The 15,995-nt window shown below is 48.9% G+C and overlaps 1 protein-coding gene across 1 annotated transcript in view; it reads right to left on the bottom strand.

Moving 5' to 3' along the window:
• The window catches only part of LOC147105416 (uncharacterized), a 765,681-nt gene that overhangs the window by 465,342 nt on the left and 284,344 nt on the right, over positions 1–15,995 (bottom strand). The window contains exon 8 of the mRNA XM_086011726.1: positions 4,842–5,025. Within this exon, the coding sequence (XP_085867852.1) occupies positions 4,842–5,025 (184 nt within the window). The remainder of the gene's footprint in view (positions 1–4,841; positions 5,026–15,995) is intronic.

Here is a 15,995-nt window from a genome sequence, read left to right as displayed (position 1 = left end):
AGAGACAACAAGGGCAAGATCCCACACCCAGAGACAACAAGGACAAGATCACAAACCCAGAGACAACAAGGACAAGATCCCACACCCAGAGACGACAAGAACAAGATCCCACACCCAGAGACGGCAAGAACAGTATCCCACACCCAGAGACGACAAGGACAAGATCCCACACCCAGAGATGTCAAGAACAAGATCCCACACCCAGAGACAACAAGAACATGATCCCACACCCAGGGACAACAAGAACAAGATCCCACACCCAGAGATGGCAAGGACAAGGTCCCACACCCAGAGACAACAAGGGCAAGATCCCACACCCAGAGACAACAAGGACAAGATCACAAACCCAGAGACAACAAGGACAAGATCCCACACCCAGAGACAACAAGAACAAGATCCCACACCCAGAGACGGCAAGAACAGTATCCCACACCCAGAGACGACAAGGACAAGATCCCACACCCAGAGATGTCAAGAACAAGATCCCACACCCAGAGACAACAAGAACAAGATCCCATGCCCAGAGACCACAAGAACAAGCTCCGACACACAGAGACAACAAGGACAAGATCCCACACCCAGAGACAACAAGGACAAGATCCCACACCCAGAGACAACAAGGACAAGATCCCACACCCAGAGACAAAAAGGACAAGATCCCACACCCAGAGACTACAAGGACAAGATCCCATACCCAGAGCCAACAAGGTCAAGATCCCACACCCAGAGACAACAAGGACAACATCCCACACCCAGAGACAAGAGCGACAAGATCCCACACCCAGAGACAACAAGAACAAGATCCCACACCCAGAGACAACAAGGACAAGATCACACACCCAGAGACAACAAGGACAAGATCCCACACCCAGAGACAACAAGGACAAGATCCCACACCCAGAGACAACAAGGACAAGATCCCACACCCAGAGACAACAAGAACAAGATCCCACACCCAGAGACAACAAGAACAAGATCCCACACCCAGAGACAACAAGAACATGATCCCACACCCAGGGACAACAAGAACAAGATCCCACACCCAGAGACAACAAGGACAAGATCACAAACCCAGAGACAACAAGGACAAGATCCCACACCCAGAGACGACAAGAACAAGATCCCACACCCAGAGACGGCAAGAACAGTATCCCACACCCAGAGACGACAAGGACAAGATCCCACACCCAGAGATGTCAAGAACAAGATCCCACACCCAGAGACAACAAGAACATGATCCCACACCCAGGGACAACAAGAACAAGATCCCACACCCAGAGATGGCAAGGACAAGGTCCCACACCCAGAGACAACAAGGGCAAGATCCCACACCCAGAGACAACAAGGACAAGATCACAAACCCAGAGACAACAAGGACAAGATCCCACACCCAGAGACGACAAGAACAAGATCCCACACCCAGAGACGGCAAGAACAGTATCCCACACCCAGAGACGACAAGGACAAGATCCCACACCCAGAGATGTCAAGAACAAGATCCCACACCCAGAGACAACAAGAACAAGATCCCATGCCCAGAGACCACAAGAACAAGCTCCGACACACAGAGACAACAAGGACAAGATCCCACACCCAGAGACAACAAGGACAAGATCCCACACCCAGAGACAACAAGGACAAGATCCCACACCCAGAGACAACAAGGACAAGATCCCACACCCAGAGACAACAAGGACAAGATCCCACACCCAGAGACGACAAGAACAAAATCCCACACCCAGAGACGACAAGAACAAGATCCCACACCCAGAGACGGCAGGAACAAGATCCCACACCCAGAGTCGGCAAGAACAAGATCCCACACCCAGGGACGACAAGGACAAGATCCCACACCCAGAGACAACAAGGACAAGATCCCACACCCAGAGATGGCAAGGACAAGATCCCACACCCAGAGATGGCAAGGACAAGATCCCACACCCAGAGACAACAAGGCAAGATCACAAACACAGAGACAACAAGGACAAGATCCCACACCCAGAGACAACAAGAACAAGATCCCACACCCAGAGACAACAAGGACAAGATCCCACACCCAGAGACAACAAGGACAAGATCCCACACCCAGAGGCAACAAGAACAAGACCCCACAACCGAGACAACAAGGACAAGATCCCACACCCAGAGGTGACAAGGATGAGATCCCACACCCAGAGACAACAAGGACTAGATCCCACACCCAGAGACGAAAAGGACAAGATCCCACACCCAGAGACAACAAGGACAAGATCCCACACCCAGAAACAGCAAGGACAAGATCCCACACCCAGAGACAGCAAGAACAAGATCCCACACCCAGAGACAACAAGGGCAAGATCCCACACCCAGAGACAACAAGTACAAGATCCCACACCCAGAGACAACAAGAACAGGATCCCACACCCAGAGACAACAAGGACAAGATCCCACACCCAGAAACAACAAGGGCAAGATCCCACACCCAGAGACGGCAAGAACAAGATCCCACACCCAGAGACAACGAGGACAAGATCCCACACTCAGAGGCATCAAGGACAATATCCCACACCTAGAGACAACAAGGACAAGATCCCACACCCAGAGACAACATGGACAAGATCCCACACCCAGAGACAACAAGGACAAGATCCCACACCCAGAGACAACAAGAACAAGGTCCCACACCCAGAGACAACAAGAACAAGATCCCACACCCAGAGACAACAAGAACAAGATCCCACACCCAGAGACAATAAGAACAAGATCCCACACCCAGAGACAACAAGGACAAGATCCCACTCCCAGAGACAACAAGGGCAAGATCCCACACTCAGAGACAAAAAGGACAAGATCCCACACACAGAGACAAAAAGGACAAGATCCCACACCCAGAGACTACAAGGACAAGATCCCACACCCAGAGCCAACAAGTCAAGATCCCACACCCAGAGACAACAAGGACAAGATCCTTCACCCAGAGACAACAAGAACAAGATCTCACACCCAGAGACGACAAGGACAAGATCCCATGCCCAGAGACGACAAGAACAAGATCCCACACCCAGAGACAACAAGAACAAGATCCCACGCCCAGAGACAACAAGAACAAGCTCCCACACACAGAGACAACAATGACAAGATCCCACACCCAGAGACAACAAGGACAAGATCCCACACCCAGAGACATCAAGGACAAGATCCCACAACCAGAGACAACAAGGACAAGATCCCACACCCAGAGACAACAAGGACAAGATCCCACACCCAGAGACAACAAGGACAAGATCCCACACACAGAGACAACAAGAACAAGCCCTCACACCCAGAGACAACAAGGACAAGATCCCACACCCAGAGGCAACAAGGACAAGATCCCACACCCAGTGATGGCAAGAACAAGATCCCACACCCAGAGACAACAAGGAAAAGATCCCACACTCAGAGACAACAAGAACAAGATCCCACACCCAGAGACAACAAGGACAAGATCCCACACTCAGAGACAACAAGGACAAGATCCCACACCCAGAGACAACAAGAACAAGATCCCACATCCAGAGACAACAAGAACAAGATCCCACATCCAGAGGCAACAAGAACAAGATCCCACACCCAGAGACAACAAGGACAAGATCTGACGCCCAGAGATGACAAGAACAAGATCCCACACCCAGAGACAACAAGAACAAGATCCCACACCCAGAGACAACAAGAACATGATCCCACACCCAGGGACAACAAGAACAAGATCCCACACCCAGAGACAACAAGGAGAATATCCCACACCCAGAGCCAACAAGGTCAAGATCCCACACCCAGAGACAACAAGGACAAGACACCACACCCAGAGACAACAAGGACAAAATCCCACACCCAGAGACAACAAGAACAAGATCCCACACCCAGAGACAACAAGGACAAGATCCCACTCCCAGAGACAACAAGGACAAGATCCCACACCCAGAGACAACAAGGACAAGATCCCACACCCAGAGACAACAAGATCAAGATCCCACTCCCAGAGACAACAAGGACAAGATCCCACACCCAGAGACAAAAAGGACAAGATCCCACACCCAGAGACTACAAGGAGAAGATCCCACACCCAGAGCCAACAAGGTCAAGATCCCACACCCAGAGACAACAAGGACAAGACGCCACACCCAGAGACAACAAGGACAAGATCCCACACCCAGAGACATCAAGAACAGGATCCCACACCCAGAGACAACAAGGACAAGATCCCACACACAGAGACAACCAGGACAAGATCTTACACCCAGAGACAACAAGGACAAGATCCCACACCCAGAGTCAACAAGAACAAGATCCCATACCCAGAGACAACAAGAACAAGATCCCACACCCAGAGACGGCAAGAACAAGATCCCACACCCAGAGACGACAAGGACAAGATCTGACGCCCAGAGATGACAAGAACAAGATCCCACACCCAGAGACAACAAGAACAAGATCCCATGCCCAGAGACAACAAGAACAAGCTCCCACACACAGAGACAACAAGGACAAGATCCCACACCCAGAGACAACAAGGACAAGATCCCACACCCAGAGACAACAAGGACAAGATCCCACACCCAGAGACAACAAGAACAAGATCCCACACCCAGAGACAACAAGGACAAGATCCCACTCCCAGAGACAACAAGGGCAAGATCCCACACCCAGAGACAACAAGAACAAGATCCCACACCCAGAGACAACAAGGACAAGATCCCACACCCAGAGACAACAAGGACAACATCCCACACCCAGAGACAACAAGGACAAGATCCCACACCCAGAGACGACAAGGACAAGATCCCACACCCAGAGACGACTAGCCAATTCAGAGAATGTACCTGCTTCTCCTGGTTTGTGTCGTTGGAGTCGGATTGTAATCTGGTTGCTCGGTAACCCTTCCCCCTGACTGTTGACAGTCATCACAGTGACATTGTAGTCCTGGTCTGTCTCCAGGTTTCTCAGGGTGATGTATCTCACCTGGGTTGCTTTGACTTGTGTGTCTGTGTCAGTCACGGCGTAAACCTGTGGAGGTAACAGGACCTGTTTAAACACTGCCCCCTGCACACAGCACTGAGACTTTTCCAGTGCAACTGTTCAACTTTAAGCTTATCCTTGAAACATGGTTGGTGATGGCAAATTCAGCCAAGAGGTCCCTTGGAAGACATGCTAGAAAAGAGGACAATAAACAGAGGGTAATCTCTGTCAATTATTTTTATTCATTGGGCGTCGCTAACAAGGCCATCATTTATTGCCCATCCCTAGTTGCCCTCGAGAAGGTGGTGGTGAGCCGCCTCCTTGAACCGCTTCAGTCCGTGTGTTGAAGGTACTCCCACAGTGTGGTTAGGGAGGGAGTTCCAGGATTTTGACCCAGTGACGATGAAGGATCGGTGATATACTTCTAAGTCAGGATGGTGTGTGACTTGTAGGAGAGGTTGGATTTGATGGTGTTCCCAGGTGCCTGCTGCCCTTGTCCTTCTAGGTGGTGGAGTTCTCAGGGGAGGGAGCTGGTGTTGCAGTAACATTGGCGAGTTGCTGCAGTTCATCCTGTGGATTGTACAGAGTGCAGGCACGGTGCGCCGGTGGTGGAGGGAGTGGGTATTGAGTCCACTGGCAGGGGCCATGCTATCATCATTGTATATAGGTAGCTAGAAGCATAACTAGGTTGGTGTATAAATATAAATAGAAATAATACATTGTGCTGTGAATAAGTGTAAGGCTACGGCTGGGTAAGGTCCATGATAGCTACCCAGCCCAAGCATGCCTGGGTTCCAGGAGATGGCCTTTCCCTTTGACTCTGTGTTCATGAAGCCAGGAATGATTTGTTTGGTTCAGCCTCCTGTGGCCCATTTAACCCAGGCATGGCACAATCAGAGATCCTCTTAGGTGACCGGGCATGGTTTATGTCTATACCCAGAATCCAGAAAAATGTCAGCCAGGATGGTCCCGGACTGGAGCCGACAGTGGGAGCTGGAGCTTGGTACAGACTCTTGGTATGGAAACGGTCACTGCTGTCACTGCTATCAGGAGTGCCTTGTTGGTTTAAGGGATCAAGCCTTCTCCTGCTGTCACTGTGAATATGTGTCCGGCTAGTTTAATTTCTGTAAATAAGCCTGGTTATTTGGTAATAAATTAGGAGCCTGAGAGTGATTGGCCACATCTTTTAGGGAAGGCAATCCGCCGCCGTTACCCGGTCTGGCCTATATGTGACTCCAGACCCACAGCAGTGTGGTTGAATTTTAACTGGCCCAGCGAGCCACTCAGTTGTAACAAACCGCTACGAAACACAATAATAAGAATAAAACCGGACGCACCACCGGCATCGACCTCGGCACCGGCTACGGACACGGCAACGGCACACCCAGCCCAGCCGAAACTGCAAAGTCCTCCTCACCAACATCTGGGGACTTGTGCCAAAATTGGGAGAGCTGTGCCACAGACTAGTCAAGCAACAGCCTGACATGGTCATACTCACAGAATCATACCTTTCAGCCAATGTCCCAGACTCCACCACCACCATCCCTGGGTATGTCCTGTCCCACCGGCAGGACAGACCCACCAGGGGTGGTGGCACAGTGGTATACAGTCGGGAAGGAGTGGCCCTGGGAGTTCTCAACATTGGCTCCGGACCCCATGAAGTCTCGTGGCTTCAGGTCAAGCATGGGCAAGGAAACCTCCTGCTGATTACCACCTACCGCCCTCCCTCAGCTGATGAACCAGTACTCCACCATGTTGAACACCACTTGGAAGAAGCACTGAGAGCAGCAAGGGCACAGAATATACTCTGGGTGGGGGACTTCAATGTCCATCACCAAGAGTGGCTCGGTAGCACCACTACTGACCGAGTTGGCCGAGTCCTGAATGACATAGCTGCCAGTCTGGGCCTGCGACAGGTGGTGAGAGAACCAACACGAGGGAAAAACCTACTTGACCTCGTCCTCACCAATCTACCTGTCGCAGATGCATCTGTCCATGACAGTATTGGTAGCAGTGACCACTGCACAGTCATTGTGGAGACGAAGTCCCGTCTTCACACTGAGGACACCCTCCATCGTGTTGTGTGGCACTACCACCGTGTTTAAATGGGATAGATTTAGAACAGATGTAGCAGCTCAAAACTGGGCATCCATGAGGCGCTGTGGGTCATCAGCAGCAGCAGAATTGTATTCCACCACAATCTGTAACCTCATGGCCCGGCATATCCCTCACTCTACCATTACGATTAAGCCCTGGGACCAACCCTGGTTCAATAAGGAGTGTAGAAGAGCATGCCAGGAGCAGCACCAGACGTACCTAAAAATGAGGTGCCAACCTGGGGAAGCTGCAACACAGGACTACATGCATGCTAAACAGCGGAAGTAGCATGCTAACAGACAGAGCGAAACGATCCCACAACCAATGGATTAGATCAAAGCTCTGCAGTCCTGCCACATCCAGTTGTGAATGGTGGTAGACCATTAAACAACTAATGGGAGGAGGCGGCTCCATGAATATCCCCATCCTCAATGATAGCAGAGTCCAGCACGTGAGTGCAAAAGACAAGGCTGAAGTGTTTACAACCATCTTCAGCCAGAAGTGCTGAGTGGATGATCCATCTCTGCCTCCTCCTGAGGTCCCCACCATCACAGAAGCCAGTCTTCAGCCAATTCGATTCACTTGAATATCAAGAAATGGCTGAGCGCACTGGATACAGCAAAGGCTATGGGCCCCGACAACATCCCGGCTATCTTGCTGAAGACTTGTGCTCCAGAACTAGCCGCACCTCCAGCCAAGCAGTTCCAGTACAGCTACAACACTGGCATCTATCCGACAATGTGGAAAACTGCCCAGGTATGTCCTGTCCACAAAAGCAGGACAAATTCAATCCGTACAATTACCACCCTATCAGTCTACTCTCAATCATCAGCAAAGTGATGGAAGGTGTCATCGACAGTGCTATCAAGCGGCACTTACCCACCAATAACCTGCTCACTGATGCTCAGTTTGGGTTTTGCCAGGAACTCTCAACTCCAGAACTCATTACAACCTTGGTCCAAACATGGACAAAAGAGCTGAATTCCAGAGGTGAGGTGAGAGTGACTGCACTTGACATCAAGGCAGTATTTGATCAAGTGTGGCATCAAGGAGCCCTAGTAAAACTGAAGTCAATGGGAATCGTGGAAAACGCTCCACTGGCTGGAGTCATACCTAGCACAAAGGAAGATGGTTGTGGTTGTTGGAGGCCAATCATATTAGCCCCAGGACATCGCTGCAGGAGTTCCTCAGGGCAGTGTCCTAGGCCCAACCATCTTCAGCTGCTTCATTAATGGCCTTTCCTCCATCATAAGGTCAGAAATGGGGATGTTTGCTGATGACTGCACAGTGTTCAGTGCCATTCACAACTCCTCAGATAATGAACCAGTCCATGCCCGCATGCAAGAAGAACTGGACAACATTCAGGCTTGGGCTGAAATGTGGCAAGTAATATTCACGCCACACAAGTGCCAGGCAATGACTATCTCCAACAAGAAAGAGTCTAACCAGCTCCACTTGACATTCAACGGCATTACCATCGCTGAATCCCCCACCATCAACATCCTGGGGGGTCACCATTGACCAGAAATGTAACTGGACCAGTCACATAAATACTGTGGCAAAAAGAGCAGGTCAGAGGTTGGGTATTCTGCGGAGAGTGTCTCACCTCCTGACTCCCCAGAGCCTTTCCACCATCTACAAGGCACAAGTCAGGAGTGTGATGGAATACTCTCCACTTGCCTGGATGAGTGCAGCTCAAACAACACTCAAGAAACTGGACACCATCCAAGACAAAGCAGCCCGCTTGATTGGCACTCCATCCACCACCTTAAACATTCACTCTCTCCACCACCGGCGTACCGTGGCTGCAGTGTGTACCATCTACAAGATGCACTGCAGCAACTCACCAAGGCTTCTTCGGCAGCACCTCCCAAACCCGCGACCTCTTCCACCTAGAAGGACAAGGGCAGCAGGCGCATGGGAACACCACCACCTCCAAGTTCTCCTCCAAATCACACACCATCCTGACATGGAAATATATCGCCGATCCTTCATTGTTGCTGGGTCAAAATCCTGAAACTCCCTTCCTAACAGCACTGTGGGCGTACCTTCACCACACGGACTGCAGAGGTTCAAGAAGGCGGCTCACCACCACCTTCTCGAGGGCAATTAGGGATGGGCAATAAATGCTGGCCTTGCCAGCGACGTCCATATCCAATGAATGAATAAAAAAAATCTTCAGCAGTCAGCTGAAGACAAAGGCCATTTAAATTACATCAAATACTCCGCAGTGATTATTCATTCTCAAGATGTGGGCATCATTGGCAAGGCCGGCATTTATTGCCCACCCTAGCTGCCCTTGAGAATGTGGTGGTGGGCCTTCTTCTTCAACTGCTGCAGTCCAATTATTCTTAGATACACCTCAGAGGCCAATTTAGAGTCAACCACGTTGGTGTGGGACTGGGGTCACGTATAGGCCAGACCGGGTAAGGATGGCAGATTTCCTTCCCTAAAGGACATTAATGAACCAGTTGGGTTTTTACGACAATTCAACAGCTTCAGGGTCACTTTTACTGATCCCAGCTTTTTAATTCTTAAACTGCCCTGGTGAGATCTGAGGTCCCGTTCTCTAGAGTATTAATGGGCCAGGCCTCCGGAGTTACTAATTAAGTAACATCAGCACTACACTACTGAACCTGTCTTATCATACCCACCCTGAACACAAGCACAGACTCCAATATAAAAGACATAGGCGGCTGGTGCAATGGGCGGACACGTGGCAGATGAAATTTAATGCAGAAAGTGCGAAGTGATACATTTTGGTGGGAAGAACGAGGAGAGGCGATATAAACTGAAGGGTATAATCCTAAAGGGGGTGCACGAACAGAGAGACCTGGGGGTATATGTGCACAAAGCATTGAAGGTGGCAGGGCAGGTTGAGAAAACAGTTAAAAAAGCTTACGGGATCCTGGACTTCATGAATAGAGGCATAGAGTACAAAAGCAAGGAAGTTATGATGAACCTTTATAAAACACTGGTTCGGTCTCAACTAGAGTATTGTGTCCAATTCTGGGCACCGCACTTTAGGAAGGGTGTGAAGGCCTTAGAGAGGGTGCAGAAAAGATTTACAATAATGGTTCCAGGGATGAGGGACTTCAGTTACATGGATAGACTGGAGAAGCTGGGGTTGTTCTCCTTAGAGCAGAGAAGATTGAGAGGAGATTTGATTGAGGTGTTCAAAATCATGAGGGGTTTGGACAGAGCAGAGAGAGAGAAACTGTTCCCATTGGCGGAAGGGTCGAGAACCAAAGGACACAGATTTAAGGTGATTGGCAGAAGAATCAAAGGCGACGTAAGAAATGCTAATGTGGTACCCTTGTTTAAAAAGGGAGAAAAGGATAGACTGAGTAATTACAGGCCAGTCAGCCTAACCTCGGTGGTGGGAAAATTATTGGAAAGAATTCTGAAGGACAGGATAAATCTTCATTTAGAAAGACACGGATTAATCAAGGATAGTCAGCACGGATTTGTTAAGAGAAGGTCGTGTCTGACAAACTTGATTGAATTTTTTGAGGAGGTAACAAGGAGGGTAGATGAGGGTAGTGCGTTTGATGTAGTGTATATATGGACTTTAGCAAGGCTTTTGATAAGGTTCCACATGGCAGACTGATCATGAAGTTAAAAGCCCATGGGATCCAGAGCAAAGTGTCAAGTTGGATTCAAAACTGGCTCGGAGACAGGAAGCAGAGGGTAATGGTTGATGGGTGTTTTTGTGACTGGAAGGCTGTTTCCAGTGGGGTTCCGCAGGGCTCAGTACTAGGTCCCTTGCTTTTTGTGGTATATATCAACGATCTTGACTTGAATATAGGGGGTATGATTAAGAAGTTTGCAGATGATACTAAAATCGGCTGTGTGGTTGACACTGAAGAAGGAAGCTGTGGACTGCAGGAAGATATCAATAAATTGGTCAGGTGGGCAGAACAGTGGCAAATGGAATTCAATCCGGAGAAGTGTGAGGTAATGCATTTGGGGAGGGCGAACAAGGAAAGGGAATACACATTAAATGGTAGGACACTGAGTAGTGTAGAGGAACAAAGGGAGCTTGGAGTGCATGTCCACAGATCCCTGAAGGTAGCAGGCCAGGTGGTTAAGAAGGCATACGGAATGCTTGCCTTTATTAGCCGTGGCATAGAATATAAGAGCAGGGGGGTTGTAAGAGCCATAAAAGCTTAAGAAAATACTTTAAAATATTGGTTAAATAGCATAATACAGTTAATTTACCTGATTGACTTATTGTATTAAGAAACCCCCTATTTTCTTGCTCCAGTAGTATAGTCCGAGACACCCCCTTCATTCTTGCCACAATGGTACAGTCCCTAAGCCACACATGGTATGCAGACATTTTACAGTTTAAACTCCACGTGGCTGAAGGAGGCAGAAGTTGTGAGGTTTGGAGCAATACAGTTTTTGACCGTGTTCGTTTATACGTGTTTGCTTTGTAATTCCGTTTGTGAAGTGTTATAGTAAACAGTTTAAAAGACAAAGCTACGTTTGGGAACGTTTTATTTCGACACGCGTCTACTCGTTGTTAACAGCCCCACAGCTCAGTGGCTGCCTGTTTGGAAACTAAGAAGCGCCACTACATTAGTCAAAAACTTGCTCCCTAAGAAGGAAAGGACGGAATCGTCGGCGAACGTATACATGAATGGTCACGGAGCCAGACGACAAGATAAGAAAGCAAAGGTACAGTGACTGTTACTTGCTTTGTTCATTCTATTGAGAAGCTAAATAAGAGCTGCGGGTAAAATGGCCGAGGCCTTACGGAGCCAGGAGCTTCCCCCAGCCAGAAGGATTGCTGGCCAAAAGAGGGAAATAAAGCTCCCCCCAAAGGCAATGGAAGAGAAGTTACATAGAAGCATAGGTGCAAGGAAGGCTAAATTAGCTCAGATAACTGGAAAAAAGAAGATAATTGATCGTCTCATGGAAGATAATGCTAATATTAAGAAAGCTGAAGACATAATGTATTACGATTTCTCCAAGCTGCATGAAGAATTTAATGTACTCAATGAAGATGTATTAGCACTTCTGTCTGAAGAAGAGGGAAACGCTGATCAGCACAGCTGGTTTGATCTTAAATCAACCAGCATTAAGGGCTATATCAAGGCCACAGAACAGTGGATGTTAAAGATTTGTCAAGATGCTGATACAGCAGAGAAAGATAAAGTTGACGATGAAGTCGGACCAGACGATAGCATTTCAGAGACTTCTGCCAGACCGAGCAAAAATCGAAAAGAAGGTAGCTCTGTTTCTGGACGCAGGTCTGTCGCTTCTACCACAAACTCGTCGCGACGCATGAGAGAGGAGGTTGAATGGGCGGCGTTGATGGCGCGCGCAGCATCTTTAGTGGAGAAGCAAGCTCTTGAACGGGAAGAGGCCCAACTGCAGGTCCAAGAGGCCCAACTGCAGGCCCAACAGGCCCAACAGGCCCAACTGCAGGCCCAAGTGCAGGCCCAACAGGCCCAAGTGCAGGCCCAACAGGCCCAGGTGCAGGCAAAGAAAGAACAGCTGGAGATAAAAACAGCTATCGCGGTCTCAGACGCCAGGTTGAGTGCGTATGAAGATTATGAAGGCTCACGGGACGGCGGGAGCGAATACTGCCAGTCAATGTTGTCACATAGAGTTGGATCCAGGGCACCTTCAAGAGTTACAAGAGAGTCCGAAGGCAATCCCCTGGCATTACAGCATGGAAGAGTGGCCTCTCCACTAACAGGACCACGTGATGCTACCCCAGACGTCAGACGGTCTAGACTAGACCCTGCTGATGACCACCAGAGGCCTGAAGACACAGGGAGAAGCCTATACCGAGTGATGCAACGTCAGAACGAAATTACAGAGATGCTTGTAAAACAACAGAATCTGTTTCGACTCCCTCAAAGAGACATACCAGTGTTCCAAGGCGACCCACTCAAGTATAAGCCCTTCATCAGATCCTTCGAACAAGCCATTGACTCCAAAACAGAGAGCAGCAGTGATAAGTTGTACTACCTGGGACAGTACACCAGTGGTAAACCACAAGACCTGGTCAGAAGCTGTGAACACATGAGACCGGACCGGGGATACATAGAAGCCAGGAAGTTGCTGCAGGAGCACTATGGTAACGAGCTGAAGATAGCCACTGCATATATTGAAAAGGCTACCAAGTGGCCACAGATCAGATCGGAGGACGGAGAGGCATTGAACGCATATGTTCTTTTCCTCATGGGATGTCGCAACACCATGGAGGATGTTGAATTCATGGAAGAGATGGACAATCCTACGACTATGAGAATCATCATCTCTAAGCTTCCTTACAGGATGAGAGAACAATGGAGAAGAACAGCCTTTGAGATAATGGAGAGACGGAAAAGAAGAGCCAGGTTTGCAGACTTAGTGAATTTCATAGACAAACAGGCTAAAATTGCTAGGGACCCATTGTTTGGAAACATCCAGGACGCCAGCCCGACCACCGATGGAAGAGTGAAAGCCAAGCCTGTTGAATCAAAGACTCTCAGGAAAGGTGGTTCCAGGGGAAGCAGCTTTGCAACTATCGTCACTCAGGCCGAGGAAGAAAGGCCCCAGAGCTCATCTCCCAAAAAGAGCAGCACAGTGACGCCTGCTAATGCCTTTCAGAAGCCATGCTTATTCTGCCAGAAGAATCATACATTGGATTTCTGCAGCAACATCAAAGCACAGCCACATAAGGACAGAATCGAATTCCTGAAGTACAACGGCCTATGTTTTGGATGTCTCTCTCAGGGGCACCTGAGTAGAAACTGTAAGCAAAGAACAACATGCAGAGAGTGCACTCGGAAACATCCCAGTCTGCTGCATATCCATAAAGAAGAACAAGTCTCTAAGAAGAGTGAAGAAAACAATACCGATGAGAAGGTTGTTTCAAGTGCTCTGGTGTCGCTAGAACCAGAGACTTGTGGACTCACTGGGGCCGGTGACAGTGATTGTATTCTTGCCATCGTACCAGTAAAGATCAAGTCTAAGAGGAGCGAGAAGCTTGTGGAGACTTACGCCTTCATGGATCCAGGTAGTTCAGCAACGTTCTGCACAGAATCACTCATGCGACAGCTGAACGTTAGAGGCAGAAGAACAGAAATCCTATTACGCACCATGGGTCATGAGAAGTCAATGCAAAGTTATATCCTGTCAGACTTAGAAGTGTGTGGACTTGAAGAGAAGGACTTCATAGACCTGCCTAATGTTTTCACACAGAGGGAGATTCCTGTTAGAATATGGAACTTAGCCCTGCAGAAGGATGTGGATAGATGGCCTTACCTAGAAAAGGTGCGTCTCCCATACATTGAAGCAGAAATTGGCCTATTAATTGGAACCAATGCCTACAAAACTATGGAGCCATGGCAGGTGATAAACAGCAAGGATGACGGACCCTACGCCGTCAGGACAGCCCTTGGATGGGTAGTCAATGGACCGGTAAGGAGAGATGATGGCAACAAGTCGAACAAGGAGGAACAACAAAATGTCACAGTTAATCGCATCTCTATCGCAAGCATTGAAGAGCTGTTGATACAGCAGTTCAACGCAGACTTTTCAGAACGCAGCTGTGAGGAAAAGACAGAGATGTCACAAGAAGACCATCAGTTCATGGATTTGATGACAAGGTCTACACAGTTCATTGATGGCCACTATCACATTGGTTTGCCACTGAGAAGACAGACCGCGAAGATGCCGAACAATCGCTGCATAGCAGAGCAACGCGCCATCAGTCTAAAGAGAAAGCTGAACAAGAACCCCGACTTTCACGAAGACTACAAAGGCTTCATGAGAAACATCATAGCGAAAGGCTATGCTGTAAAAGTGCCCGAGGAACAGTTGAACAGAGACGATGGAAGGGTCTGGTACATTCCTCATCACGGTGTGTATCACCCAAAGAAGAAAAAGATCTGTGTAGTGTTTGACTGCGCCGCCTCATTCAGAGGAACTTCACTGAATGACCAGCTGCTTCAAGGTCCTGATCTTACTAATACCCTCATTGGCATCTTGACTAGGTTTAGACAAGAGCTCGTTGCCATGATGGCAGACATAGAATCAATGTTCTACCAAGTCAGAATCCCTGATGAAGATGCTGATCTTCTGCGTTTCCTTTGGTGGCCAGATGGCGACGTTAGTCAAGCGATGGTGGAATGTAGAATGGCCGTACACTTGTTCGGAGCCACATCATCTCCCAGCTGTGCAAGCTACGCTCTCAGAAAAACTGCAGAAGATGGCAAAGGCAAAGCACCATCAGAGGCTGTGGAGACAATCTTCAGAAACTTTTATGTCGATGACTGTCTGAAGTCCGTGTCAACAGAAGACGATGTCATCGCACTGTCAAGAGACCTTAGAACTCTGTGTTCGAATGGAGGATTCCATCTGACTAAGTGGATAAGCAACAGCAGAGCAGTTCTAGCTTCTATCCCAGAAAAGGAAAGAGCCACTGAAGTCAAAGATCTGGACCTGAGCCACGATGTCCTTCCTATCGAGAGAGCTCTTGGTGTACAATGGTGCATTGAGTCAGACACGTTCAACTTCAGGATAATGGTGAACGAAAGACCATCCACAAGACGAGGGATTCTCTCCGTGGTCAGTTCCATCTACGACCCTCTTGGATTCCTGGCACCACTCATTCTGCCGGTGAAGCTGATGCTACGAGAGCTGTGTAGAGACAAGAGAGGATGGGATGAAGATATCCCAGAAGGTCAAGCTCAGAGATGGCACAGATGGTTGACAGATTTGCAACAACTTTCTAGCTTCAACGTCAGTAGATGCATCAAGCCCGTGAGTTTTGGAGTTACAAAGACGGCTCAACGACATCATTTCTCGGACGCCAGTGAGGACGGCTATGGCACGGCTACTTACCTCTTGCTGAAAAATCAACAGGGCCAGAAACATTGTGCCTTCCTCATGGGGAAATCCAGGGTGGCTCCGCTGAA

The sequence above is a fragment of the Somniosus microcephalus genome, chromosome 18 (genome assembly GCF_052327205.1).
Source record: "Somniosus microcephalus isolate GS21.2 chromosome 18, FLI_Smic_1.0, whole genome shotgun sequence".
In the NCBI taxonomy this organism is placed as follows: domain Eukaryota; kingdom Metazoa; phylum Chordata; class Chondrichthyes; order Squaliformes; family Somniosidae; genus Somniosus; species Somniosus microcephalus.
The sequence above is the reverse complement of the archived record's forward strand: the minus strand, read 5'-3'. Positions and strand labels throughout refer to the sequence as shown.